This window comes from Pristis pectinata, chromosome 14 (assembly GCF_009764475.1).
Source record: "Pristis pectinata isolate sPriPec2 chromosome 14, sPriPec2.1.pri, whole genome shotgun sequence".
NCBI classification, from domain to species: domain Eukaryota; kingdom Metazoa; phylum Chordata; class Chondrichthyes; order Rhinopristiformes; family Pristidae; genus Pristis; species Pristis pectinata.
In genome coordinates this window covers 696628-708974 of record NC_067418.1, presented here as the reverse complement: position 1 = coordinate 708974, position 12347 = coordinate 696628, and the positions used below count along the sequence as shown (strand labels likewise).

General features: G+C 47.7%; 1 protein-coding gene across 1 annotated transcript; it reads right to left on the bottom strand.

The window, feature by feature from the left end:
• Positions 1–9133: 9133 nt before the first annotated feature.
• On the bottom strand, positions 9134–11935 carry LOC127577823 (dispanin subfamily A member 2b-like). The gene is made up of 2 exons (XM_052029407.1): positions 11704–11935; positions 9134–9516 (listed from the first exon to the last, which is right to left on the bottom strand). The coding sequence occupies exons 1-2, from the start codon at positions 11908–11910 to the stop codon at positions 9358–9360; spliced, it is 366 nt and encodes a 121-aa protein (XP_051885367.1). The 5' UTR covers positions 11911–11935; the 3' UTR covers positions 9134–9357.
• Positions 11936–12347: the final 412 nt, after the last annotated feature.

The window sequence follows — 12347 nt, the reverse complement described above, 5'->3', positions numbered from 1 at the left end:
CACAGCTTTGTGGGCTGAAGGGCCTGAATTGTGCTGTAGGTTTTATGTCCCGGCAAACCCCTCCCTCCAAGCCACGGTACAAGGCCACACCCAGCTACCGCTCAAAGGTGGAGAGGGTCTCTGCTCCTCTCACACCCAGTGGTGAGGTCCAGACCCCCCACTGCCACCCTCTGGGGGACGGGCCTCTTCCCTCATCTCTATCGTTCTACAATTGCTTGAAAGCAGGTCCCTGCCGTTTGACCCCTCTGTTGAGGGAGACAGGCCCTTCACTCCTTCCACACACCTACATCTGTCCTCAGCCTTCTGTTGCAGGGAGAACAGCCCTACCCTCTCCAATCCCTCCTCACAGCTACAATATTCCAGACCAGACAATATCCCCATAAACCTCTGCAGCCTCTCGAGTGGGAGCACAACCCTCCTGTCCCCTGCTGGTTCCCTGTACACATTGCTCTGTTTGTGGTCTAACTAGTGTTCTACACAGTTCCAGCATGATCTCCTGCTCTCATGATCGTCACTGAAGGGTCCCAGAGCCGAAACGTTAACCGCTTCTCTCTCCACAGACGCTGCCTGACCTGTGTTTCCAATAGTTTCTGTCTTTACTCTCTGCTCTTGTATTCTGTGCCTCAGATAAAGGAAAGCATTTTATCAGCATTTTTAATCCGTCTTCACCTGCCCTGCTGCCTGCAAGGATCTGTCAATGGACACTCCAAGCTCCCTGTCTCACTCCATACCACGACACCCACCCATTTATCATCACACTGAGGCACAGTATCCACAGAAAGGAAAGCTCCTATTGTAACGAAGACCTTGCTGCAGTGAACATGCTCCTTCACCCCAGATCTGACATGGTTGTTACCATGGTGTGGGCATCACCAAAGCCAATGATTACTGTTCATACAACTGCTCCTGAGCTTGGTGCTTCTCTGGGCCATTTCAACAGGCAATTGGGAAGCCACCAGGGCATGACTCATTTCCAAATCCAGGCCTTGGACATGGGTCCAATAACCTGGTGGTGCACCGATGGGAGTCGTTGCCTCACAGCACCAGCGACCCAAGTTCAATCCCGACCTCTGCCGCTATCTGTCTGGAGTGTGCACGTTCTCCCTGTAACCACGTGGAATTCTCCTGGAAGCTCTGGCTTCCTCCCACATCCTGGAGACCTGTGGTTGATCAATTAATTGGCCACTGTAAGTTGCTCCTGGTGTGTAGAATCTGGGGCAACTGATGGGAACGTGGGGAAAATAAAACTGGAATTGATGCAGGATCAGGATGAACGGGCAGTCAGCGGTCAGCATGGATTCAGTGGGCCGAAGGGCCTGCTTCAGTTCAGTGATCTGCATGTGACTCTATAAATGGTGCTTTTTTACAGTAAACAGAGGCAAGTTTCCCAAACACTGAGCCACGTGCTATGTGACATATGGCAAAGGTTTAGCTACAGAGATTAGTTCAAAGGGGAGAGACACGGGATTTCTGAACCATGCATTGCCAGTGGTGGGGAGATCACTGCAGGTGGACAAGAGGCTAGAACCAGAGGAACATAGTGATCAGAGGACTGGAGGTGTTCATGGAGGGAGGGAGAGGCTACGGATGAGTTTTCCCAATGGAGGATTTTCCCAGCAGAGAGATAGATGAACAGGTCACTCTGCGGGTTGAGCCTTGATGAGAAGCTTCCCGCATTATCTGGGAAACCAACCAAATGTCAGTATGTCACTGGGTCAGATGGAGATCCCCGTCTGAATCATCATTGTGTCACCCAGCATGGAAACAGGGCCTTCAGCCCAGCTGGGCCATGCCGACCCAAGGTGCCCCATCCAAGTGAGTCCCTTTGGAGAGGGTGCAGCAGAGGTTCACCAGGACGCTGCCTGGATTAGAGAGCATGAGCTACAAGGAGAGGTTGGACAAACTTGGGTTGTTTTCTCTGGAGCACTGGAGGCTGAGGGGGGACCTGGTAGAAGTTTAAGATTAGGAGAGACATGGATAGAGTAGACACCCAGTATCTTTTCCCCAGGGTTGAAATGTCTAATACCAGAGGGCATCCATTTAAGGTGACAGGGGAAAGTTCAAAGGTCATGTGTGGGGCAAGTTTTTTAAAAAATATACACACAGAGTGGTGGGTCTCTGGAGATCGCTGCCAGGGGTGGTGGTGGAGGCAGATATGAAAGAGGCATTTAAGAGGCTCTTTCTGAAGGGGGAGGGTGAACAGCCAGAAGTCATGGTCCATATTGGTACCAATGACATAGGTAGGAAAAGAGATGAGGTCCTGAAGAGGCAATGTAGGGAGATAGGTAGGAAACTGAAAATCAGGACATCAAGGGTAGTAATCTCTGGATTGCTGCCTGTGCCACGCGCCAGTGAGGGTAAGAATAGGTAGATTTGGCAGATGAATGTGTGGCTGAGGAGTTGGTGCAGGGGGCAGGGTTTCAGATTTGTGAATCATTGGGATCTCTTCTGGGGAAGGTATGACCTGTACAAAAGGGACGGGTTACACCGGAACTGGAGGGGGACCAATATTCTTGCAGGCAGGTTTGCTAGAACTGTTGGGGAGGGTTTAAACTAGTTTGGCAGGGGGATGGAAATCAGAATGATTGGTCAGAGGTTGGTGCATTTAGTGTGCAAGTAGATGCAGAGTGCAGAAAGACTGTGAGGAAGGATAGGCAGTTGAAAGGGCAAAATTGCAGTCAGTTGGATGGGCTGAAGTGTGTCTACTTTAATGCGAGAAGTATCAGGAACAAGGCTGATGAACTTAGAGCGTGGGTAAGTACATGGAACTACGATGTGGGGGCCATTACAGAGACTTGGCTGTCACAAGGGCAGGAATGGCTGCTGGATATTCTGGGGTTTAGATGTTTCAAAGGGGATAGGGACGGAGGTAAGAGGTAGGGGAGTGGCTTTGCTGATCAGGGACAGTATCACAGCTGTAGAAAGGGAGGACATCCTGGTTGGATAGTCCACTGAGTCAGTGTGGGTGGAAGTCAGAAACAGGAAGGGAGCGATCACTCTATTGGGAGTATTCTACAGACCCCCCAATAGCAGCAGAGACACTGAGGAGCAGATCAGAAGGTAGATTTTGGAAAGGTGCAAAAATAACACGGTTGTTGTCAAGGGTGATTTCAACTTCCCTAATATTGATTGGCACCACCTTAGTGTAAAGGGGATAGATGGGGTGGAGTTTGTTAGGTGTGTCCAGGAAGGATTCCTGACACAGTATGTAGACAGGCCATTCTGGACCTGGTACTAGGCAATGAACCTGGTCAGGTTTCAGATCTCTCAGTGGGAGAGCATTTTGGAGACAGTGACCATAACTCCTTGACCTTTACCATAGCCTTGGAGAGGGATAGGAGCAGATGATATGGGAATGTATTTAATGGGGGGAGGGGGATTTATGATGCTATCAGACAAAATTGGGAGAATAAATTGGGAACAGATGTTCATGGGGAAGTGCACAGCGGAAATGTGGAGGTTGTTTAAGGAATACTTGCATGGAGTTCTGGATAGGTTTTTCCCATTGAGGCTGGGGAAGGATGGTAGAGTAGAATATCTTGTCAAGAGGAATAAAGGAGCTTACCTAAGGGAAAGCCAGCATGGCTTTGTGCAGGGCAAGTCGTGTCTCACTAACCTGGTTGAGCTTTTTTTAAATTTACAGCGTGGTAACAGGCCCTTCCAGCCCAGCAAGTCCGTGCTGCCCATTTTAAACCCAAATTAACCTACCCGTACATCTTTGCAATGTGGGAGGAAATCCATGCAGACACAGGAGAACGTACAAACTCCTTACAGACAGCGACGGGAATCCAACCCCGATCACTGGCGCTGTAATTTTTGACAGGGTGATGAGAGAGATTGATGAAGGTCGAGCTGTGGATGTCATCTATCTGGACACCAGCAAGGAACTTGACAAGGTCCCACATAATCAGTTAATCAAGCAAGTTCGGATGCATGGGGTCCGTGGAGAATTGGCTGTGTGGATCCAGGACTGGCTTGCCTGTAGATGGTTGAAGGGACTTATTTGGGCTGGAGGCCTGTGAATAGTGGTGTTCTGCGGGGATCTGTGCTTGGAACTCTGCTGTTTGTTAAGGGCAAGCGCTGAAGAGCAGAGAAACCTTAGGATGCAAGTCCATGACTCACTGAAAGTGGCTACACGGGTAGACAGGGTGGTTAAGGCGGCTTATGGAATGCTTGAATTTATTAATCGGGGTATTGAGTTGAGAAGTTATGATGCATCTCTATAGAACTCTGGTTAGGCCGCATTTAGAGTATTGCATGCATTTCTGGTCACCTCACTATAGGAAGGATGTCGAGGCTTTAGAGAGGGTGCAGAGGAGGTTTACCAGGATGCTGCCTGGATTAGAGGGCATGTGCTATCAGGAGAGGCTGGACAAACTTGGGCTCTTTTCTCTGGAGCGGCGGAGGCTGAGGGGTGATCTGTTGGAAGTGTATAAAATTATGAGGGACATAGATAGGGTGGACAAGCAATATCTTTTTGCCATTATTGAGTGATCCAATACCAGAGGGCATGCATTTAAGGTGAGAGGGGGTAGGTTCAGAACAGACGTGAGGGGTATGTTTTTCACTGAGAGAGTGATGGATGCCTGGAATACGTTGCCTGATAGGGTGGTGGAGGCAAATTCATTGGGGGCTTTTAAGAGGGGCTTGGATGGGCACATGAATGAGAGGAAAATAGAGGGATTATGTCTCTCTGCTCTAACACTGTTAAGGGTCATGTGTATAGTGTGAATATACACACAATAATATTACGTTGTGTGTATAAATAAAATATACACACTTTTTACACACAGAGTGGTGGGTGCATGGAATGTACTGCCAGCAGAGGTTGTGGGGGCAGATACATTAGGGACATTTAAGAGACTCTTAGACACATGAATGATAGATGGGGGGCTGTGAGGGAGGGAAGGGTTAGATCTTAGAGCAGGATAAAATGTCAGCACAACATTGTGGGCCGAAGGGCCTGTACTGTGCTGTAATGTTCTATGTTAGACAGGCATGTGAATGTGCAGGGAATGAGGGATATGAATATTGTGTTGGCAGAAGGGTTTAATTAGGTGTTAATCAGTTCAGCACAAAAATCATGCAAAGAGCCTGTTCCTGTGCTGTACTGTTCTACATTCTGTTTCCAAACACCTTTTCAACATAATTGTAGCACCTCTACAACCCCCACTGGCTGCTCATTCTATATACCTACCACCCCTCAGAATCAGCTGCTAATTTCAAACTCTGCCTGACACTGCTTTAATCTCTTGTAATGAGGGTTAATAAGGATCAGAGTACACTTTGCAAAGATATTGAAACTGATGGGAACCTTGCTTGTGATACTGATCAGAAATTAACACTTCTCGCAGGTTTATTGACGAGGAACACATCCACAGTTATCACACATCAGGTTTCCCAATTTAATTGGGCTGCAGACACTCCCACTTGACCCAGCTCTGAATCCTTGACCAGAACTCACTCCAGATTAGTTTAATCCAGTGACGCACTGCTGGAGAATAGACTTTATATCACCAGGCTCCACCACAGGGCGCGCTGCCTCACTCACTTCCTCTGGCAACTCATTCCGTACACTGACCACCCTCCACATTGAAAAGTTGCCCCTCAGGTTCCTATTAAATCTCTTCCCCTAAACCTATACCTTCTAGACTGTGCACATTTACCCCATCTATGCCCCTCATTATTTGATACACCTCTATAAGATCACGCCTCATCCTCCTACTCTCCAATGAACAAAGTCCTAACCTGCTCAACATCTCTCCATAACTTAGTCCCTCAAGTCCTGGCAACATCCTCACATCTCCTCTGTACTCTTTCCAGCTTAATGGCATCTTTCTAAATTGGTTTATTATTGTCACATATACTGAGGTCCAGTGAAAAACTTGTGAAGTGAATGGTATGCAAGACATCAGTACATTGAGGTAAAAGCAATAACAGAATGCAGAATAAAGTGTCACAGTTACAGAGAAAGTGCAGTGCAGGCAGACAATAATGTGCAAGGTCATAATGAGGTTGATTGTGAGGTCAAGAGTCTATTTTATTGTACTGGGTGCAATAGTCTTCTAACAGCAGGATAGGAGCTGTCCTTGAGCCTGGTGGTATGTGCTTTCAGGCTTTTGTATCTTCTACCTGAATTTGGTGGGGGCGGGGGGTTGGGGGGTGGTGGAGGGAGGAAGGGAGGGAGAGAAAAAAAGAGGAAGAGGTGGGAGAAGAGAATATGCAGGGTGGGTGGGATAGTTGATTATGCTGGCTGCTTCACCAAGGCAGTGCGAGGTGTACCTAGCTTTCTTATAGTAGGGTCACCAAAACTGTACACAGTACTCCAAATGCAGCCTCACCAACATGTACAACTGCAACATAACTTCCCAACTTCTGTACTGACTGAAGGCCAGTGTGCCAAACACCATCACCACCTTGTCTACCTATGATGCTGCTTTTGTTTGCCAAGGCTGCATGAATCCATGAACATCAATCCAGAGCTGAACTTTGCCCTTTGATACCTCACCCTTTTCAAAATAGTTCACCACAAAATTGCATCAGCAAGAGTCAGCAAACTTCATTAAATCAGGAAACTGACATGTACTAGTTATAGTCTGACAGGGAGGCTTGGCCATGTGGATTCAGAATTGGCTTGCATGTAGAAAGCAGAGGGTTGTGGTGGAGGGAGTGCATTCAGATTGGAGGGCTGTGACTAGTGGTGTCCCACAGGGATCAGTTCTGGGACCTCTACTTTGATTTTTATTAATGACTTGGATGAGGGGGTAGAAGGGTGGGTTGTCAAGTTTGCAGATGACAGAGGTCAGTGGTGTTGTGGATAGTGTGGAAGACTGTCAAAGATTACAGAAGGATATTGCTAGGATGTAGAGCTGGGCTGAGAAGTGGCAGATGGAGTTCAATCAGCAGAAGTGTGAGATGGTACACTTTGGAAGGACAAACTCCAAGGCAAAGTTAATGGCAGGATTCTGGGTAGTGTGGAGAAGTAGAGGGATCTGGGGAATTCATATCCACAGATCACTGAAAGTTGCCTCAGGTGGATAGGGTAGTTAAGAAAGCTTATGGGATGTTGGCATAAGTCATGGGATCGAGTTTAAGAGCCACGAGGTAATGATGCAGCTCTACAAAACTCTGGTTAGACCACACTTGGAGTACTGTGTCCAGTTCTGGTTGCCTCATTATTGGAAGGATGTGGAAGCGTTGGAAAGGGTGCAGAGGAGATTTATCAGGATGCTGCCTGGTTTGGAAAGTATGGACTATGAGGAGAGACTAAGGGAGCTAGGGTTTTACTCTTTGGAGGAAAGGAAGATGAGAGAAGACATGATAGAGGTGTACAAAATATTAAGAGGAATAGATAGAGTGGACAGCTAGCACCTCTTTCCCAGGGCACCAATGCTCAATACAAGAGGGCATGGCTTTAAAGTAATGGTGGGAAGTTCAAGGGAGATATCAAAGGAAGGTTTTTCACCCAGAGAGTGGCTGGGGCATGGAATGCACTCTCTGGGGTGGTGGTGGAGGCAGGTACATTGGTCAAGTTCAAGAGATTGTTAGATAAGCATATGGAGGAATTTAAAATAGAGGGATATGTGAGAGGAAGGGGTTAGATAGTCTTAGGTGAGGTTTAAAAGTCAGCACAACATTGTGGGCTGAAGGGCCTGTATTGTGCTGTACTGTTCTATGGAAATCTTCAATGAGGGTAGTTTAGTTGATGCCATCCTCATGGACTTGAGCAAGACCTGATTTGGGAGCCTGGTTAGGAAGGTTAGAGTACGTTGGATCCAAAGCAATTTGGCCCTGAAGTGGGCTGGCGATAGGAAGGGGAGGAGGATGGAGGAGAGGTGATTCTGAAACCAGTGGTGTGCCACAGGGATTGGTGCTGGGGCCATTATGTTGAGTGGCCCATCACAGCCACACCATCCAATCCCCACTGGTGCAACCACACATTGTCAGATCACCACTGGGATCAATCACTGTCCTTTGGTTACCAAACCTCACCCAGTGGCTGAGCTTGGCCACGTGCCATCTCCAGACCTGGACCAAGTCCCCAAGCAGCAGGTGCTGTTTCCTGCTCTGAGAGAACAGGGTCTGGCTCTGAGACATCCATGGAGAAACACCATGGCACTTCCTTCTGCTGTGGAAGTATCCTGCACTGATCTACTCACACTGCCTAGTGGCTGCAGTGTGCACTGTCCAAATGCACTGCAGGTCCTTACCCAGGTTACCAACAGCTCCACCCAAACCCACCACCTCTGCCAGTGACAGGCAGGGGAACACTGCCTGCAGCTACACCCCCAACCTGCACACTATCCTGACTCAGGAACACTGGGTCTAGATCTCAACTCCCTCCCAAACAGTCTGATGGGAATACATCCTCCACATGGACTGCAGTGGCTCCAGAAAGCAAATGCTGCTCCACCCACAATATTCCCAGCTTTATCCCATTTTGCCAGATGAATTATTGGGGCAGAACACCAAGAACAAAGGTTTTACAGCAGAGCGAGCTTGGTTACAGAACCAAGATGACATTTGATTTAAGATGCAGATTAGATAGTAGGTCTACAGGGTGATGGTCAACTGGGACCTGCCAGTGATGGATGGGTCTGAGTGCTCATGGGAGAAATTCATGTCCAATTACAGCACAGCAAGAGCCCATTCAACCCAGTCTGAACCACATGCCCCACTCCCCACCTCTACCCACTTCCTTCCTTAGCCAGATTCCCCAGGCTGTTGCTGCTCCCTCCACATCCCTGGAAACTGCCTTGTCCACTCATCATTGAGAAAAGCAATGATACATCACCAGCCCCAGGTGACACCACCCTACCCCAGTGATAACCTCACTGTTCACACCCCACAAGCAGATGCATCTCCCCCTCCAAGCCAATGACTTGGTCCTTGAACCCCTCAAGGACATGGTTCACATCACTGAAAACCTACATGGTACTTGCTTTTCACAAGTGCATGCTGCTTTTCTCCAATCAATCATACATATTTCATTCTAGAACTTTCCTCACTGAGGTCAAGTTACTGGTGCTGGTTCCAGCTAGTGAAACAGATTCAGTGGAAGTCACTGGAACCAACTTCCCAAAGAGAACAGTGTTTACATTATGACATGTACAGACGACAGATGTAGCAGAGCTTCCTACAGCTGGAGACAACCCCAGAACACAACTTGAACACTTTATTGTAAAAGGACAATGCATTTCATACAGCATCTCCAGATGACAGTGTAGATAAGTCATTTGGAACTGAAGTCAGTAGCTGAGCAGAAATTCCACCATCCAAACACATGCAGAAGGGAAGCCCAGAACTACTTCTCATTGACCCGCTTGGTGGGTCATCACTGACTGACAATCCCAGTCCTCATTTAGGGTGGATGTTGATCACCCCAGCAACCAGCAGCCCAAAAACAATCACAAACATGAGGACAGACAGAATTGTGGCTGCCAGATTCAGTGCTTTGGATGTGGAACCATAATGGTTTGCGCTGTAAATATCTCCCAAGGCTTTCTGGTCTCTGGCCTGCAGATAGAACAGAAAGAATGTCAGTACACGAGGCTCCAGAACTCAGCAGCACTCACTGCAGCTGGAAATCATGGAAAACCCAACAGCCTCCAGCAAACTGACTAAAGTCATTCCCACCCACATCATTGGCAGATGTGTCTGTTGTAGCAATCACATTATGGAATATTGAACAGTGCAACATTGGAACAGATCCTGCAACCCACCATATCTGCACCAGCTGTCTACTCAGTCCATGCCTCAACTTTATAAACCTCTATCAGGTCTCCCCTCAGCCTCCAACACTCCAAAGAAAAACAATCCAAGTTTGTCCAACCTCTCCTTATAACGGTCTATAGTCCAGGCGACATCCTGCTGAACCTCTTCTGCAGCCTCTCCAAAGCCTCCACATCTGTCTTGTAATGGGGCAGCCAAAACTACATGCAATACTCCAGATGTGGCCTGTTTTATACAGCTGCAACATGACTTCTTATAATCAAAGCCCTGACCAATAGAGACAAGTGTGCCGTAAGCCACCTTTACCACCCTATCCACTCAGAGCTATGGACTTTCACTCCAATCCCTGTACTTCACTGCTCCCAAGGGTCCCACATTTAAAATACATTTTCCTCTTGCATTTGACCTCCCAAAATGCATCATCTCACTTGCCCATCTGCCATTTCTCCAACTGCAGTGAAATATTTTGAAATTCATTGTTCTTTCCTGATATCCTTAACAACCTTCCTCATTTTCCAAAACTCCAAAATTGCCTCATCTGAAAACTTAATCAGATCACCTACATTTACATCCAAATCATTAATGTAGAGGTCCCACCACTGATCATTGCAGACCACCACTGGTCACAGACCTCATGTCAGAATAAACCCCTCCATCCGACCAAACCAATTTACCAACTCACTGTGGATCCATGTGACCTCATCTTCTGGAAGAGCCGACCAGGAGGGACCTTCACTAAAGTCCATGTAGACAACAACCACTGTCCCACCTGCCATTACCTCATTTCCTCAAAAATTTTAAATTAGAGACAGAAGCTCCCCTAACAGAGCTATGCTGATTACCCCCAACAAGTCCACATTCCTCCAAATGCAAACAAATCCTGGCCAAGAATCTTCAATAATTCCCCTGCCACTGATGCAAGGCTCACCAGCCTACCATTTCTAGTTTGTCACAACTGCCCTTCTGAAGCTGAAGAGTTGTTCTCCAGTCTTCTGGCAACTCACCTGAGAGTGAAGAGGACACAAAGATCCCTGTGAAGGCCACAGCAACCTCCTCCCTTGCCTCCTTCAGGATCCTGGGATAGATCCCATCAGGTCCTTGGGAACTATCCACCTTAATGTTTTTCAAGACACCCAACACATCCTCCTCAATATCAACACCTCTCCCTGATCTCACCATCAGCCATGTCCTTCTCCTTGGTGAATACCGATGCCAAACACTCATTAAGGACCTCACCCACTTCCCCACTGACCTTTGTCAGCAAATTTAGCTGCAGTACTCTCATTTCTACAATTTGGAGAAGTTGAGGCCCCAGCACTGGTCTCAGCAGCACACCCCTGGTTACATTGGGTCAGTCAGAAGACTGAATTATGCTTCCTCTGGGCCAAACACAAGAAATTGGAGCTGGCTGGTGGGCACCATGGTCAGCATGAACTGGTTGGGCCGAAGGCCTATATTCGTGCTGTGTTGCTCCGTGATTCTGGCTGGAGAACAGGAAAGTCAGTCTTCGAAACACAAATGTTTCCTGCTGTACACAAGCAGTTATTTCCCACAAAATCTGATCCACTACCTTATCAGATCTCTTCTGGAAATCAGACTACAGATGTGGGTCAATACAGAACCTGTTCCTTCTCCTGTAACTCATTGTCACACATTAATTGTCACTGAGACCCAAGACCCACCCAACCAGCTAAGTGGCTCAGGGTAAGATTTCATGCCAGAGCAGGACAAGGATTGACTTTCTGCGAGTGGAAGCAGCCGCTGTAACATTGCAACTCCCAACAGGGAAAAGGAGCCAAACTCAAACAATTGTCCTACCTACACCTCCCCTACAGGGCCACGTCCCAGCCCATGACACCTCAGTACATGAGCAGAGAAAGTCACACCTCCAACAGACACTAATGAACTCAGGTCACTGAACAACCACTGGAAACAGAGGTCACAGGTTAATGTTTAAAGTTACAAACTCACCTTAACAGAGAAGACCAAAGCCAGGAAACCAAGGCAACAGAAATTGCAGTAAGCAAAGTTAAAAAGTGACCAGAGAAAGTGGTCCCTGACGGGTAGAGCAGCTGTCCCGAGAGTGATTGTTGTTGACGGCACCTCAGGGCGATGCTGGGATTTGGGCAATGAAGCCAGTTCATTCTCCAGCAATGGCTCAGTCATTTTGGACTCCATTGCAGCTTCTAGTCAGCAGGCAGGAAGTGGGGAGGTTTGACGTCAATATAAAGGGTGTCAGCAAACTGTACATGTTGCTGCACGAAGTAATTAACACCACACCCTGTGATCAACAACCTTCAGCTGTGTGTGCTGAGGCAGCAGAGGATGATTGGTTCTCCCTCACTATATCTCAGGCTCTGTCCTTGAAACCAATTATCTCTCCACAACTGATGGAACAGAAACACAAGAGATTTTGCAGATGCTGGAATCTGGAGCAACACACACAAAAAGTGTGTGTCAGGGTCCTGGTGACTGTTTATTTCCCTCCACAGATGCTGCCTGACCTGCTGAGTTCCTCCAGCACTTTGTGTGTTAGAACATAGAACAGTGCGGCTCTGTCCTACGTTCACTGTTCTCTGTTCTCATTCACTCCAGTGTTTGATTGGCGCCTCGTG